Below are 18,054 nucleotides of genomic sequence, written 5' to 3'. Positions count from 1 at the left end.
CAAGATGTATGTGCATTAGCTACAAAAAAATAAATCCACAATCTATCTACATAAAGTGGAATCCAATGTAGGAGTAGAGTAAGTGATGGATAAAACAACACCCAACTAAAAAGGTTTAGGAGAAGGCTTACAATCAAGCATGATGAATCTTTGAAGCTTGTCAAGAGCATACTTTTATTGAAGTATGGTTATCCCATCTAAAGACTAAAAAACATGTAGGCCAAAAAAATAGTGTAGAAGTCCAAGGTTTATCATTTCAAATTATTCTCTCAAATCTCGTTGAACACTCTAAATCATAGAGAGTGAGCTTCCTATAATAATGAGATCATCAACATATAGCACAAGTATCAATAAACCAACCCCATGACATTGAATATACACTTTAGGATCAAAATCACAGTGTGTGAAGTATGATGCAAGCTAGAAGGAATCTATCTTCTCATACAATGTTTGAGGGGCTTGTTTGAGACTATACAAGGACCTCTAAAGTCTATACACCATAGACCAGTCCTACACAAAACCCTTAGGCTGGTCCATATAGATCTCTTCATGTAGGTCTCCATGAAAAAGGCACTCTTCACATCCATATAAAATATTTTCCATCCCTTTGAATCTCCAAGAGAGAGCAAAAGGAAAATAGAATTCATCTTGGAAATAGAAGAAAAGGTCTTAGAGTAGTCAATACCCTCCACTTATGAAAATCCCTTTGTAATAAGATGTGGCATGTCCCTATCAATAGAGCCATCCACGACATACTTGGTATGGTACACCCACCTAGACTGAATCAAATTTCTTCCTTTCAGAAGAAGAAGAAGAACCCAAGTTTGGTTCTTCATCAAAGAAGAGTACTCCTCATCCATAGCCCTATCCCAATCTAAGTGTCATATCACCTGTGAAAATCTCTATGGATCATCTGAAATGACATGACCAAATTATCTAATACTAGATGTCGAAGAACAAGTGAGATGAGAATCTGAAGGATCTCCTACCATAGGTCCACCTACATCAACAATATCATGAGACTGCTTAGGCATTCACAAAACAATAAGGGAAGGAGGGGAAGGTGAATCATCATCAAGGTCTTCCTCAAAGGATAAATAATATTGTAGAGAAGAAGAGAAACCACTAGGCAACAAGGGAGAAACCGGTCATGGATGTTCCATCAAAGGATAATGCTCATCAAACTAGACATCTCATCATAACAAGACCTCTCTAGAATTAGGATCAAATAACCTATACATTTTCACATCCTCATTGTAGAAAAAAAATGTGAGTGGTTATCCCTTCCTCTCCATGGATTTCCTTTGAGCATCTGGAATAAATTTCCAAGCCTTACTACCAAAAATAAAGAATCTAGAAATACCAGGCTTGACATGAGTCCTAGCCTCCACATGATTGAAATTCCATAATTCCTTGTGAGGCATCCTATTTTGAAAATATTTGGTAGAATTGATAGCCCCAACCCAAAAAGAAGGACTCATATTTCAAGACTCTATCATACAATTGACCATCTACCATAATTTTATTTTCTTTCTCTCAACAACCCCATTGTACTAAGGGGTATGGGGAATTGTGAAGTGATGTTGTACACCATCCTTAGTGCAAAAACATCTATAAGATTGATTCACATATTGCCTACCATCATCAGTGTGTATATGCCTAATAGAAATACCAAACTTCTTCACCACAAATGTCTAAGTAAAGATTCGAAATTAGTCAAAGACATTAGATTTGTACTTCAAGAAGTACACCTATGTGCATCTACAGAAGCCATCTATGAAGGTAAGCACATATCTAGCACCTAGAAAAGGTGGAGTGGGGAATGACATAATATCACTATGTATCAACTCTAATGGTGCCTTAATATGTGAGAATCAACTTGTCAAAAAAGGATCTCGATGATGTTTTCCAAGCATGCAACCTTGACAAAAACTAGTAGTACAAGAGATCTAAGATAGCCCAATCACTAGCTCCTATGTACTCATTTATGACATACATAGATTATGTAGTTCATATGACCAAAATTCTCATGCCAAAGCTTGTGCACTGTGTCTGCATGAGCAATAGGAGAAACACTTGCAGAATTAGAGCTCTTGAAGCTGAAAAAGAGACATAAATTATATTATAAATCAACACTTTGAGTAGCAAAAACCAAGTCAAGATCATGGAGGTCTTGAATAAACACATCATGTGGTAAGAACTCAGCTCTTAGATTACGAGAGCTAGAATGAAAAATCTGATAGACACATAACAGGTTCGTAGAAATAGTCAAAACCATCAAAACATCCTATAGAGAACTACATTCTAGCAAAATAGTGCTAGAACCTCAAACTAAAAGTTGTGTAGAGTCACCAACTACAATCTATGTAGTAAAAATTAGAGTGAGTGAGGTAAACAAAAAAGGTAAGTGTGTCATACAGTGTGAAGTATTTGAATCAATAATACAAGTAGTGGGAGAAGATCATGGAGAAAGAGCATGTCCTTTCCTAGAAGGAGGAGGTGGTGTCTTTAGAGAGCCAATATTATGCTACTACAGAGCCTCCCCTAAAGTCTCAAGATGTTTCCAACACCTAGAAAATGGATGTCCTTCCTTGATACAAAAACTACAAGGATGGCCTATAAATTTTTGAGTCTTAGAGGAAGACTCACTAGACTTAGAAGTTTTACCATTTAGAGTGGATTTTTGTAAATATAATATAGGAGGTGGCTCCAAGGAACTCTAAGTACTAGATGAATCTATTTTTGGCTTTAGTTTCTACTTTTTTTTCACTATAGATGACTAAGCAACTAATGCCTAGTTATTTTTATCTTGTTAGATATTCCAAAAGTGTAAGATTGACCTTCTCTCTAGTCAACCAATCACAAAATACCTCAAATGTGAGCATGCTAAATATGGGATACAAAGCATCCATAGTGGAATGGAAGGTAGAACAGAAAATTTGAAAGCTTCCTTGAAGCTTTGACAAAATTAGATAAATGCACTACTTATTAGTCTTTACTTTCCCACAACTATGTAAAAAAGATCTTTATTATTTAAACTTCATCAGAAAGTCCTCAATAGAGGGAAAAGCATTAGGGGTATAAGTGATGTAAGCTCTTCCTCTATCTGAAGCACCTTAAACTCATTGATAGTACCAAATAAGCCCTCTAGCTTAGTCCACATATCTCAAGGACTAGAACATCCATCAAGATAAAGTTGTAAACTATCAAATACCTGCAAAGAAATCAGCCTCATGGCCTCATTCATCTTGTTCCCATGTTGTATGATCTCAAAGGGCATCTATAAAACTATCTGCATTTCATCTAAACATGAGCATAATCCTTTTGAATGGAGAAGTTGTGTCATCAAATTTTTTCATGTGTGATAGTTATGTGGGGTTAGAAGTGCTAGAAAATACCCCTCATAATGAAATAAATGAATCACAATAGCTAGAAAGAAAGGTTACAATGAGAAGAGTAAAAAAGATTCAAATGAGTATAATGTGTACCAACTTTTTTTGATTAAAATTTCATAGAATGTAGAAATTTCTTGAGAAGACCTTTTCAACACTTCTTCTAGATAAAAAAAAATTGGAGCTAATTTGAGAAAATTGGGATCCCAAAAAAGGAAGAAGGATCAACTAGCTTCGATGGTAAAACTAAGTACCATACTAAAAATATTTTCCAAAATAAGCTCCATGGATTTGATGGGCCCAAAATTAGCTTTTCAATGGTATCTTGTTTGACCAATTTTGATAACATATACTCAATATATCTTAAAAAAACCAAAGATTTCTCTTTAGGATAAAACAAATTAAGTGGATGATGGGTTGAAGGCTATCAAATTTTATCCCAGAAAGTGATGATGACATTATTTTTGCAACCCTACCAGTACCTGCATCCGTTCTGATGTCAAAAACTATACCACAAATGCATGTGTCCTTGCATGACTTTTTTTTAAAAAGGTAATAACTTTCTTAACAAAAAGAAGTGGTTTTTCAAAAGGGATTTTTAAAAAAATATAATTCTTTAAAACCCTTTTAAAAAAATACTTTTACAATTTTTTTGTGCAATAATACAATTGGAGCCTAAGGAAGCATTCCCGATCTGGGAACAATTTGTTTTGCCTCAAATTTCAGCTGTGTCCAAATTGAACATACCTTATATGAAAATAGGGGTTTTTGGGAGTTGTGAGCTCAATTGTGAGATCCATATTTGTGAAGGGTGATGTGACAGGAAACTAGAAAAGTTGCCAAAAGAATTGCATGTCAAGGAACCACAATCAAGATGCACAAAAGAATACATATTTTTTGACTAAGGTGATCAATCTTAGACACATCATGAGGCTAATTTCACAAAAAGAATACTCACTCGAGAAAGGAAGATGGTAAAAAAAAGGCAAAACATCAACCCCCCATTAAACTTTCATTAGAGTAGTGCATGTACAACAAGGCACAAGATATACTAAATCTTGAGAATAGAAAAACCTATATGAGTGTCCTTAGATGACACTTCTCAAATCAAAAGGGAAAAAAAATACAGATTATTGAAACAAAAATACAGAAGAAAGAGAACACTTTATATCAGTGTGTTTACAAGAATGCATAAAATAGATGTCTACAAAGACTAGAAGAGACATAGGGCTAATATAATAGATAATACAACCTATGAAGAATCATTTGAGTCAAGAAAATTGATCCCCAAACATGAAACAACCAAGATATCTACCAAAATGAAGAAATGCAAAAAATTGAATAGACTGTGCCTGGAGAAGAATCGAGAAAAGCAACTAGCGTCATTAGAAATATCTCAAAAAGTCTTTTCCAATGATATAAAGCTTTCCCAAATTGTAGATCAAATGCTCAAGACAGGTTTCCTAGAGTCAAAATTATAACTCTAGACTTTAATAGAAGAAAAAACCATAAAAAACATCAACATAGAAAATAACTTGCACCAATACGATGGGCTTGGAACTAGATTTCTAGTGATATCTCATTTGTGGAAAATGGATTATGTATGCTTAAAAAATATTGTTATTAAAATGATAATTGGGATTTAGTTGGATCTTGATAATCTCTATATTTATTAATAATAACTTATATAAATCCATTATTCTCATTTATAACTACTTATGGGAACACAACTTTCCAACGATTTAGGTAATATTTATATCTCCCCAACAATTTAGGAAACATTTTATTTTATTTAGTCTAAAACTAAACTCTTAATGTAATTACTCCAACATTCCCCCCTTTATTACATTAATACAAACAAGAGTTGAAGTTTCAAGGGTTTTTCCTTAATGAAGTGTCTTCACCAATCCTCCTCACTTGCTCAAGAAATACCAAATTTACCATACCAATAAATCTCCTCTAAGTGTGACTAATGTCTCCTCCAATTCCACACATGAGATTCCTTTCCTCTGAAAGTGTGCATCTCCTTTGAGTGTGTCTAACACCTCCTCAAGTACTATGCAAGAAAAACCACCAATGTGTATGCACATAAAATATGTTTCCTCTAAATACGCTACATGTCCTTTGAGAATGTCTAATGCCTCCTCAACTGCTCAATAAATAATATTCAAGAAATAAGGAAAGCATAATTGTTGACATATAATTTTCAAAGATATTTGGTGAGAGACTAGAGACAAACAAATTGAGTGATATGTTCACTTGTACATTACAAATTTGAAAAATTCAAACCAAAAAAAGAAAAGAAAAAAGAAACAATTATTGGCAAAAATTTTGTGACATTTTATAACTACTATCTTATTTAAAATAAGAAACCAACTCTTGCGTAGGAATTAGTTTTTGCATTTTCTTCATATTACATGTATAATTTTTGAATAAAATGTCATAGGTTTAATAGAAGTGGAGGACCATAAACTCTAATTCCAAACATTAAAGTTTTATCATATTTTACCATATTATGGTATTAGTTATTCCTATTATAGTTGTGTGTTCATTGTATGTTGCTCAGATACAAAAATACAAGATTATATGCTATATTATTTGTAGATTGAATACAAAAACAAAAACATTGCTATTAAAATGATAATTGGGATCGAGTCAGATCTACATTCAATAAATCTTCACATTGATTAACATTGGCTTATACAAATCCATTATTTCAATTTATAACCATTTATGAGAATACAACTACTTAACTAATTAGGTAACTATTCATTTTATTTAACCCAAAACTAAACTATTAATGTAAATAATCTACGCTTTTTATGAAAGAGAGAAAAGATACAAAATTGTTAAGTTAAATGACAATATTAGATCATAATCTATAACTTTCCTAAGGAGGGATATTAAATAAGAGAGTAACAAAGCCAAATCTTGTTATAGTACAAACTCTACCTTGGCTTATAGTATAAAATTGTTATATTATATGTATAATTATACCATTTTTTCTAGTGTATCTTAATTTGTAGATTTTTTGGCTTTTAGCATTCTCTTCTTCATCTAAATTTTTGGTTCCAAGAGGTATGGCATCCTTTCATGTAGGGTACTGGAATAGAGCTTTAGTCTTATCCTAAGGTCCTTTTGCTCTTAGTTTTTTCTTAGGTAGGGTGCTTTGTTTGCGACAATGATTTATTGGCTATGCTTGATGGTGGGCCTTGGTGATGAGATTCAAATATCCTTTCTATGCATAAATGGGTTTCTTCTTTCAACCCTTTGGAAGATTCAAGTGATATTTATTTTGTGTTTGTGAGGTCGCCTTATCTTCTCGTTCTTCTTTTGTTCAATAAAGTCTAAGTCTATGAAGCTCTAGGTAATACTTAATGTAGAGTCTTACAAGGTAGACCATGTGACCAAAAGCTTTGTTCAAACTTCATTTGTTTCCTTTCTATTTTAAGTGGATATTCAAAAACACTATCTAGAGAAGTCATTCTATATGTTTATGATAGATCTTGGTTTCAAGAAGTAGACTATGAAGGGGTTCCCATTTTGGAGATGCTATATTACTACCAAACACTATTGAGTACTCACATACTACTCATAAACTATCATTTTAACTTAATAAAAAACTATTATCCATGATGGTTTGATTTTTTTTCCTGATGTTAGTTATGATCAGAATGATCTTTGTAATTGAGTTGACTTTTAAGTATTGTTCGTCTCTCCAAATTCTCTTCCAATTGCCCTCAAACGAATGGTACTAGGTCTATTATCTTTGCAGTTGATGTTGTCAAAGATTCACTTGTTTCCTTTGTTGGTAACATTTCTAAATCACTTTCAAATTACTTTCTGGGACATATTTTGTCCGGAGAAGAAGTTGTAATTTCTCAAGGCCATGTTGTCCAAACAGTTACTTTCTCTATAATCATATAAAATTATCCATGAAATAACACAAATTGACTATTTTGTTTTGGGTGTGTGGAAAATGTCATCGCATTCCGATACGCATACTAAGTATGTTTCGTGACATTGAATATAAATATTAATTAATATTTGATAAATGTTGCCTTAACACATACTTATACAAAATATATCATTCTTATTTCAATGTTTCCTGCAGAACGGGTCAAATAAACGAAATTCCTAGATTCCTTTTAGCGTTAAACATCAGGATTATTTCGATATTTATCGCAGAACGCTCACAGAAATTGCAAAACGCATTTGCTGCGAAGTTCATAGCAATTCAACGTTCAGATAATTCATTTTACTAAATCAAAGTCGAGTTGAAAGAATATATTATAGCATGCTACTGGATTCCATTGTCGTTATGCAACTTCAATGTTCACTATCTTTTATATCCATCCATCGCAGTGAATCGGCCAACTGCCGAGTAACGCGCATGGTATCAAAACAATATACCAAATTATTAGCTCACTTGTAGTTTTCTGTTTGAATCTATTTATGTAAGGAAAGCGTAAATCTGTTTTTTCTATAAAAAAATAAGTTAAAATTGATAAAATCTTAGTTCAGCAAAATTCTCTGTATCTGTTTAGAAATTAATTAATGAAAGCTTAGTCTCAAAAATAAAGTTTAATTGTCCATTCTTCAGAGTATCTTGAGAATATCCAAGAGAATATTCAAGGGCCTCTCACTTGGGTGTTTACAAGACTTTATAGAAGTCAATGATATTAAATTTTAGCCTAGAATTTAATATCTTGATTTTTTTGAAAATTTCAGCATTTGTGATCTGCGTAATCTGTAGTAAAAAACAACGAAATATTTGGAGAAAAACCACTATTTTTCATGAATTTGGGAAAAAAAAAAAATTGACTTTCTTTTGTCTTTGGTACTTTTTTTTGTGAGAGATTAGCATGCACCTAGAATATATTGAAAATTAAAACTATAAAGAAACATGGTGACAGCAGATAACAAAATTATTTCATTAATCTGACTGCACACCAACAACCAATTACATAACCTCTATAAATAGAGGACTTCTAGCTGTTTACAGCTTACATGTGGATCATCTAATGTGACAGCACTAACACTTCACTTAACAACCTTGCCATGTGTTTGGAGACAAATTCAATTGTGCATACATGTGGTGGAGTTAACTACAGTCCTACAAAACTGATGACTAGAGAATAGGCAGCAGCAGTCAACTGTTAAACAGAATAGCAGATTAGGTGCAACAAACTAGTGACTTATTCCAACAGAATTTATGAATTGTTGGTGAAAATCAATAGAGACGAGTGCCCAGATTAATTTATTATATTTTATTGTCCATAGATCAATGAAAAAAGAGATGAGAATTTTTTTTATTTAAATAATTAAATTTCACTCTACAAATGTAACTTCCCCTTGTACTAGATGTGTCAATGCAAAACTTTCAGACATCCTTTATTGTAATTAGAGTCTCCTGTAGTTCAATCCCAAGCCCTCATGTGCCTTCCACCCCAGTTTATACTTCGGTTTCATTATGGATCAAGGTTTTCAAAGCTTTCAGGTTACAATAAATCATAGAGGACCTGACGTAAAGAAAACCCTTGCTAGTCTCATCTACCGCAATCTTAGAAAGTATGGACTGCGTGTATTCCTGGATGTGGAAGAGCTACAAACAGGTGATTCTTTATCTCCTGCAATTGAGAGAGCCATTAAAAGTGCATCCCTTCATATTTGTATTTTTTCTGAGACTTATGCTCAATCTGCTTGGTGCTTGAATGAGCTAGTTTGGATATTGGCCTGTGATAATGCAAAAGTTATCCCTATTTTCTATGGCGTTCAGCCTTTAGACCTTCGATATACAGGGAGTGGAGCATATGCTAAGGCCTTTCAAAATCATAGAATCCGCCAAAGGGTTGAACCCCAACAGTTGCAGATATGGGAAAATGCGCTCAACAAGGTCTCACATATTTCTGGCCTGGTGTTCAGCATGGATAAAGAGTAAGACTTTTATCCTATGGATGCTCTGAATCTAAAGGTTTTCATGTTTATTATCAATTGTTAAAATATCATATATTAAGGTTTAATTTTTAAGTTAAAAGTGTTAAAGAATCATAGTCAATTCATTTTTTCCTGAACTTCATTTTTTCTTGAATGTGTGATGTTTAAGACTGACATGCTTAAAAAATTTGAATGTCTTATATGTTTAGATGAATCATTTTAAATCAGATATAACAGATGAGTTTAAATAATAAAGAGATTGTAATTTAAGATCAACTCAGAATATGCTCCAGAATTATCTTTAACATGTTAAACATCACAATTGAGTGGCCGCACTTAAACTCTACATACTAAAGAAAAAATTAAGTCAACTTCAACTTTTAAACATTTTTAACCAAGAAATGGAACTTTCTATACAATTCAATGGTAAAAACTTATGAAATGAATATAAAACTAGGGTATTAAAGTAGCTCTATTAGAAGAGATTAGGGTGTAGATGAACCATTAAAAAATGTCAATATTTTTAATGCGCTGTAGAAACCCAACTGACTGAAACATCGCACGGTGAGCACTATGTATTTTTGAATTTTTAAAAATCTGATTCACGATTATTCATCTAAGCATATGAACCCTTAAAATGTATTGTCCAAATATGAAATAGAACTCGACAAATAATTGTCTTTATTTTGCAATATTTCAGCGACCTCGGAGACCTTATGGATAAAATTGAAGATACCGTGCTGAGAGATGTGAGAAGGGAGGCACTGGATGTAGCTAGGCACCCTGTAGGACTCGACCGAGCAGCGGAGGATTTTGAGAATGAAGTTCTGAATAAAACTGAATCATGTCATATCAAGGTTGTGGGAATCGTTGGACCTGGCGGATCGGGAAAATCAACACTAGCCAGACATCTCTTCAATACAAAGCGTTTCGAATTCAGTAGATGTTGTTTCCTTTCAGATGTGAGTAAAAAGGAATTGCCGTCTTTGCAGCAAAATCTGTTAACTGAACTTGTGGGTTCTCAGCCATATCTGTCAATTAACAACAGCAGTCAAGGAAGAAGCGTGATTAGACGTCGTCTGGCTGATTACCGTGTTTTCATAATTTTTGATGGCGTAGATAACATTGATCAAATGGAGAATCTCTTGTTCGTAGTGAGGGACGTTGTGGGATCGGGTAGCTTGATTTTCGTTACATCTCGTGACAGAGGATTGCTTTCCTCGTGCTCTCAGATAAAAACTTTGTATGATGTGAAATTATTGAATGTAAAAGAGAGCCAAAAGTTGTTCTGTCTGCATGCTTTCCAGCGCCACGGACCAGCAGAAGGCTTTGAAGACTTGGTCCAAGACCTGGTGAATCTGTGTGGTGGGTTTCCTTTGGCTTTGAAAGTTTTAGCTGGATATTTCTGTGGGAACATTGACAGAAGTTACTGGATGCGGCAGGTGGAGAAATTCCGTAAGGAAAAGCCGGATAACGTTCTGGACAAGGTATTGAGACAAAGCTATGAATCTCTTGAAAGCAAGGAGAAAGAAGCATTTTTGGACGTTGCCCACTTCTTAGTGGGAGAGGAAAAAAATCTGGCGGTAAGGGTTTTGGAAGGATTCGATCCCAGCGGCAAAGACTCTCTTGAGATTCTTCATCAGAAATGCCTTGTGGACTTTGAAAGTGTCAGCGTGGATTTCAATATTAATGTGGAAGACCAATACATCATGGCAGTCGACGACCTGGGAAATCGAGTATGCGTAAGATTTGTCAGCTTACATTTAATGTCAGCTACTTTTTCTTTCATCACTAGTTTCAATTTATCCGTTCGTTTCTTGTGCTACTCTGCTGTAAAATCAATAAAGCTATGTTTAGTCAATATGTTCATTTCACGTTAAGTAGCATGGAAATTTCATTATAAATATCATTTTGTTAGAAGTTGAAGTCGATTAATTTGTTCATTCAACTTAGCGGTAATGTTTGTTTTCAATAGATAATTACAAATATGTATAATATTTAAGTCGATGGCACATATAAGTCAAAAAAAAAGTCAATAGCTAACTAATCTATATTTGGATGGATAAGAATCTCACCCAACCTTTCCACTTGGGAGGCTTGACGCGGTCAACGGGAAGCACCAAGATTATCATGCATGATTTAACAAGGGAGTTAGCAAGGCAAATAGGAAGAGATCACACATACAGTCGCCTTTGTTGCTCAAATCATCAAAGCATTCCTACAGAGGTATGTAATCCTAACTTTGTAATGTTTTTACTTTAATTACAATAATTTAATGATAATATATCTAAAATCTAAATGATCCATTCACTCAGCACAATATGTTCGTAAATAATCGTGGAATGTTCCTTTTTATCATGTGTTATATGCTTGTAGTAGAACTGCAAGTTCCATTGGGAGCCATGTCATCTCTTTTACAAGGAGCAGCATTATTTCCTAATCATATTTCTAGTCTTTATTCTACCTTGATCTTGATTTAATATGTCTTACTTTTATAGAATAGGCACTATTTTGTAGCTATTACTTAATGGTAATTATATTCTTAGATACATATCATATATTATGTTTCATTTAATTTAGTGAATCTCCTCACCTTATTTCATTTATTGTTTCTTCATCTAGACACATTTTATTTTTATCATGTCCATAAGCAACCTGTTATAGGTGTAAATATTCATTTACAAAAACTTGTATGCTAGGTTTTGTACATATTAGAGGTGACCATAGGAACTCGTCATCAAAAAATAAACTTTTTGGCATCTCATGCATTCAACAACCCAATGTCCACTAAAAAAAAATTACTCATTATTTCCTTTAAATGTGTAGAATTTATTAAATATTAATGTCTACATATCCCTTGCTAATGAACATTGCAAGTTAGATTTACATTGTAGTTGTTCTTTACAAAATTATTAGAAAATATACCAATTATATTTGTCCTATAAGTTTTTAGGGTTGCATGAAGATTGCATGAAGTGTGCATGCCAAAGGATGAACTAAGTGATGACATTCAATTATATTCATTTCGCATTCTCTCATCTTTAGTCATGCATAGAATTATATGTTAGAATCTAAAGTCATTATATAAGTTACATCTACTTGTGGTTAAGTCATCAAATTTGGTTGAATTGTCATAGTTGTATCATAAACATTTCAGCGAGTTACAAGTGAAATAGGACATGATGATTTACAATGTGATAGTCGCAATGTCCTTCACTTATCATCTAACTTGATCTAGAATTCTAGAACTAAGTGTTGGAAATAACAATGGGAAAGTAAACTCTAAGAGGAGGGGGGGGGGGAAGCGGGGGTGAACCAACACTTCAAAACTTTAACCATTAAACACTCACCACACATCCATCTCACAATTTAGCATGTAAGCTGAAATAGATAATGACACATGTTCATCCATAGCATGAAACAAATAACACATACCATAGTAAATTTGTTACCAAGAAACCCTCCAATGAGAAGGTAAAATCAGGGTGGGCATGACACCCATAAATCTTCACTACTGCATCTATAAAGTGTAGCCAGTTATGGTTAGAATAAGTTTGACCATAAAATATGATCTACCTTATGAGGGGTCAGCCCTATTAAGGGTTTACGAAGATTATTAGGTCTCACCCTATTAAACGATTTCAACACCTTACTAAAAGTGTGCCTTACTAGAGGAGTTAAACTTATAGTAAAGAAAGCATTCGGTTAAGAGATTTACACAAGTTTGTGAAGACTACTTTATTAGGAGATTTACTTTTCATCACCTATTAAAATGATTCAACACCATGATCCTTTGGTTAGCACTCTATTTCTAGATTTTAGAACTTCTCTTTTTTGATAAATCCTTGATCCTTCTGATAAGATATGTCTCCTCTTTCCTCTCTCTGCTTTCCTCTATTCTCTCTAATTGATTCTGTAACTTAGATCATTTTCACAACCTCCATAGCCACCATGAATACTCTCTCTGCACTTAGCTTTTGTCTCCTTCCATGCATTCACACATTACAAACTCCTTAGGATTTGCTTCCTTAAGTAAACATAGGTGGGCTAGGGTTACGTAAGAATCAATGGCTAAGGTTGATCCATATTGCCACTTAGAACATCCCTAAATTTGATTGGTGGCATGTACTGCATAGGGATTCATAATATGCCTCCATACATATCTTCTAGAATCATAAAACAATCATTAAGTTGGCCCAAAAATGCTTTACATAGAAGTTTGTGCCATTACAAACAAGTATGTCCAAAACTATTTACTCGACATCTAAAGACTCTGATGCTCTACCATCACTACATTCTCAATGCTATAACTCAGCTTCCAAATGGCTCGACATACACTATTTACTTGGCTCCTAATTCACTCAGCATGTATAGTCTTTTCGGCTCATGAGTGACTCGACATATATTAGGTATATTACTCAGCATGTATTCTCTAACCACTCATGCTCAACATGCTTTGATCACTTGACTCACACTGATTGCTCGGCTCGCTCTAATCACTCAACTTGCACTATAATATTGATAGATATTGATTAAGTGTTTTTTCACTATCTTGTCAAAACCAATTTGAGATTAACACTAAGCATATGATATTCAATATCATTTTGTTCATGAAAGGATGGAATGTAGACATATCTCTTTGGTCAAAATTAACCCTAATATTAGCCATGTACAGGGTATAATTTAGTGGCAAATTTTCATATTTTGGTGAATTTTAGGGTTTGCGGGAGTTGTTTTTGGCAATTTGTGAGCCTTTCCATGGTTTACCTGGTCACCAAGATTTGTCGAGTTTACTTGGTCAGCTAGCATTGTCCGATTTAGTAATTGCCAAGGGAAACTTTGTATTTGCATTTTTTTAAGGTGGTATTCACCTTTCATGCATCCAACTTAGTAATGGTAACCGGGGTAATGTTCACCATGTTTCAAAGTTGCATTTGCATGCGCTATCGAGGGATTCACCAAAAATGTTTCATTTTTCCATGGAGGAGTCGACTAGTTTCAACCTTGGGGAAAGTGGAGGAGTCGGCTTGTTTCGCCTTAGTTTAATTGGTAATTGATTTGTATAAATCCCAATTCGCCCAAGCAATGAAACATTCACCAAATATTGCTTGGCCGCTGGCACTCCAAATTTAAGGCAAGACACATCATGAGCATGAGTCAGACTCTAGAGGTAGCTTCAGCCTTCCGCCTTCCATTTAATAAATTCAGCAGGTATGGAGATATTGCATAGTCTATCTAGTAATGGAAATAAGAAACCGTTTTTGGTGAAATGTATTGTATACTATACTAGTACAAAGTAAGGATTTGACGTATTATGCCACTTTCGAATGAATTTTTTGTTGATTTAGTACTGTCTACCATGTCAACCATGTAACCTTTACTTTTAAACTATTTGATACACATCTGTCATGTCTATGATTTAATGAAATTGATCTTGTAGAAACATTTATAATGCGCTCGTTGATACTTCTGAAGCTTAATCAAATTAAAAATCATGCACTTAATTAATTAAAAGAACTTACACTTTTAGATACCTATGTTGGAAAATCTCTTCTAAAGCAGAAATATCATTTATGTTTCTATTTTACTTATTTTGGTTCCCATTTCGTAGTGCCCCGAGCTAAAATTATCAAATGATTACTTTTTTGTTTTTCTTTGGTATCCTTATGTCATGTCCTAGGCTTAGTTCATGTCATGGATAGCCCTGAAGGCTGAGGGTACATCTTTCTCTTAGTGCTTACATGATTATTTTTCTTCTTCCACGGTCTTGTATTTAGAGACCTATTTAGGATGCTAGAAAGCTGAATTGTGGTTTTCTTTTTAATGATTTTAAGGTTTCCAAAGATTCATGCTTTTATATTTCAAATTTTGTATTCAGATTTCAATATCAACTTCAGCTTATTGTTTATTTCAACTGAACTGATAGTGGTTGATTCAATAGACCCCCAAAATTGAAATAGTTAGACATTCAAGGAAACTTTGTTATTGCATTACAAAAAAGGTGGCTGATTAGAAAACAAACTAGGACTAAACCCTATTGGTGTAAAACAATCACTTTTCTTGCCAAATTTAATGAACTAACTACAAGTCAAAAGAAATGGCATGCCACAATCAGGTAGAAGTTATGATTCCTTGTGCACCATTAGCTTTTTCACCCCATTATGAATATTAATTTTTTATCCAAATATTCTAATATATCTTGAAAGAATTATTGCCAACATCAAAAGCTAGTTCTATGGGAAATCCAAGCACATGGTATCCTTCAGGCGGTCAAGCAATCAATTATCTCCATTTTTAGATTATTCATGTCTGCTTATTGAAGTCAAATTCTATTTACTTTCTTGGAGTTAATTGGTAAATCTGATCTCTCCATTCCATAATGGAGCTAGATGTTTCAATGCCTATTGAGTTCCTATACATTGACTGTAATAGGTGTTACCTCAGATGTCTTGCTTGCTGGCTGCAATTATCTCTATTTTTTGAGTTGGAAGTTTTCCTTGTAACAAACTCAATCCACCTCCATCTTTGATATGTTGTGTAATATCACTATTACTGAATTATATGTGTTCCTTCTACGAAGTGAATCTCCATCTATTTTCTTATCTTTCAAAGTCATGCACTTTTCTTTTTTTTATTGTTATTTATATCTACTTGTGTTACATGGGTTCTTCATTGTTTGCTTCTAAGCCTAGAGAATAGTCTTGACCTTGTCTAATTTCAATTCCTAGTCTAAAACTTTTACTAGTACTACTTATTCTTAGGGAAGTAAATGAATTTTCAGTGGATTGAGATGTCAGGGGAGGGTGAGTCTCTAACTAATATTGCTCAATCTCAGGGAAGTGAAACTAAAGGGGTTGTCAATGGAAGGCTACATGTTGACAAGGGTAAGACCCCCAAGGGTAGTGAAGGAATTAATCTTACATCAAAATGCCAAAAACTTAGAGATACTACCGAAAAGGTTTTCTTTGGAATCAACAATGTTTCTGGTCCACCAACTTGTGCAACTACAAGTGCATAAGGAAATCACAATAGCTCACAACCGCTAGAAGATGTGGTTGTTATTCAGTTAAATCAAAATGCATCAAATGAGGATAATAATGTTTGAACAATAGAAGATATTGTAACCAAAGATAATATTGATTTTGGTAGGAAGAAAAGAAAAAGGAATGTAAAAATGGGGCAAGAGTGGGAAATGAAAAGGAATTTCTAGGTTGATTAGGTAGAAAAGTACTGGTTTATTGTACCAGTCACAAACAATGATGAACCACCAATAGAATGTAGATGTATGATTTGTACTTGGAAAACCAAAAGAGAAAAAAAGTTCCAGCTAAAGCTCATCACTATAGGAAAACATATTGGTAATGTTTATGAAAAACAAATCATAGATGGAAAGGAACTAGCGACAGTGAGATGGAAATCAAAGGAAGATTGCCTTCATATTAAGTATGCCATAGAATATGAAGAGCATTTCAAGAAAATAGTAGTAATTGGTAGTAGCATTAGATGCAATCCAATCAAGGTTGGGCTTCAACATGCAGCCAATGATGCAAACTTGGCAAAGACCATTTAGATGAATGTTTTTTTTCATATTCTATCTAGAGGGTGTCCTATGAGATACTTTAATGAATATAGTAATTTATTATCTTTTCTGAGAGTTCCTCACTATCCTATGTCACATTTGTCAATATACACTAGATGGGAAATGGAAAGTTGTCTTGCTAAGGTGGAAAAGAAAAATGTACAGGGGAGAGTAAAATAATCCAAGTTCATTTCATCATCCTTAGATGAAGTCACTGTGGTAGATAACACTGCTTGGGTCTGTATGCATGTAAATACTATAAAAGAGCATGTCCATCATGCTCATCTACTTTGTGTTCATAAAATGAGGGCCAATTCAACTATAGAAAATTTATATTTAGAAGTTAAGAAAGCTTTGAATGAAATTGCTGGTATGGATGAGTCGACAATTTCCAAGAAGTTAGTGTGTGTCAGAGCTAATGGAGCTGCAATAATGCAAGGGCAAAGGACTAGTCTTTGTGCAAGATTACAAACTAGTATTGCACCTTACATGCTTGGCATGCACTACATGGCCCATCGAATGAATTTAGCATATAAGATTGTAAGTATCTTTCCTATAGTGTCAAAAGTTGAAGATCTAATCCGTGAGCTCCACTCCTACTTTTGCACAAGTCCTAAATGTTTTGCAGAATTTAAGATTTTTTTTGAGGGAGTAACAGGAAATAAGATTCTCAAGGATGTTGAGACCAGATGGATATCTTTGCATGGACCAGCAAAACGAGTTCTAGCAGAATATCAATCCTTGATTGGAATTATTTATGAGCAACACCTTATAGTAAACAAAGCTCTTGATTTGTTAAATAAGTTAAGTGATATAGAGAACCTATTAACTTTAGCCAGTCTTGTCCCCATGCTAGATTTAATGAACAAACTTGTTAAGAAAGCCCAAGATAGAACTATGTATATTCATGAGTATAGTGATTTACGTAAAATGACATGCATGGCTCTACATTCTTTGTATTCAGATCTGACAGGTCATAGCCCAATTTTTCCAAGGTGGGAGATAATTACAAATTTGAATCATGCTGAGAATTTTTTACGATTCAATGCAAAAAATGAGCTATGTGTGTTTGTGAAAGGATTTCAAATACCAATGCACCAATCTAAGACAAATAAGAGAGGAAAAGTACTATCAGTTAGGAAGGAT

The 18,054-nt window shown here is 33.8% G+C and overlaps 1 protein-coding gene across 1 annotated transcript in view; it reads left to right on the top strand.

The window, feature by feature from the left end:
* The first annotated feature begins 8,865 nt into the window (after positions 1-8,865).
* LOC149558637 (disease resistance protein RML1B-like) overlaps positions 8,866-18,054 on the top strand; it is a 29,710-nt gene continuing 20,521 nt past the window's right edge. Inside the window, exons 1-2 of the mRNA XM_089830979.1 lie at positions 8,866-9,329; positions 10,030-11,071. Of these exons, the coding sequence (XP_089687105.1) occupies positions 8,866-9,329; positions 10,030-11,071 (1,506 nt within the window). The remainder of the gene's footprint in view (positions 9,330-10,029; positions 11,072-18,054) is intronic.

Source organism: Cupressus sempervirens, chromosome 5 (genome assembly GCF_028749045.1).
Source record: "Cupressus sempervirens isolate cs-2001-9-10 chromosome 5, ASM2874904v1, whole genome shotgun sequence".
Classification (NCBI taxonomy): Eukaryota; Viridiplantae; Streptophyta; class Pinopsida; order Cupressales; family Cupressaceae; genus Cupressus; species Cupressus sempervirens.
Note: the sequence above shows the minus strand (reverse complement) of the source record. Positions and strands in the feature narration are given on the sequence as shown.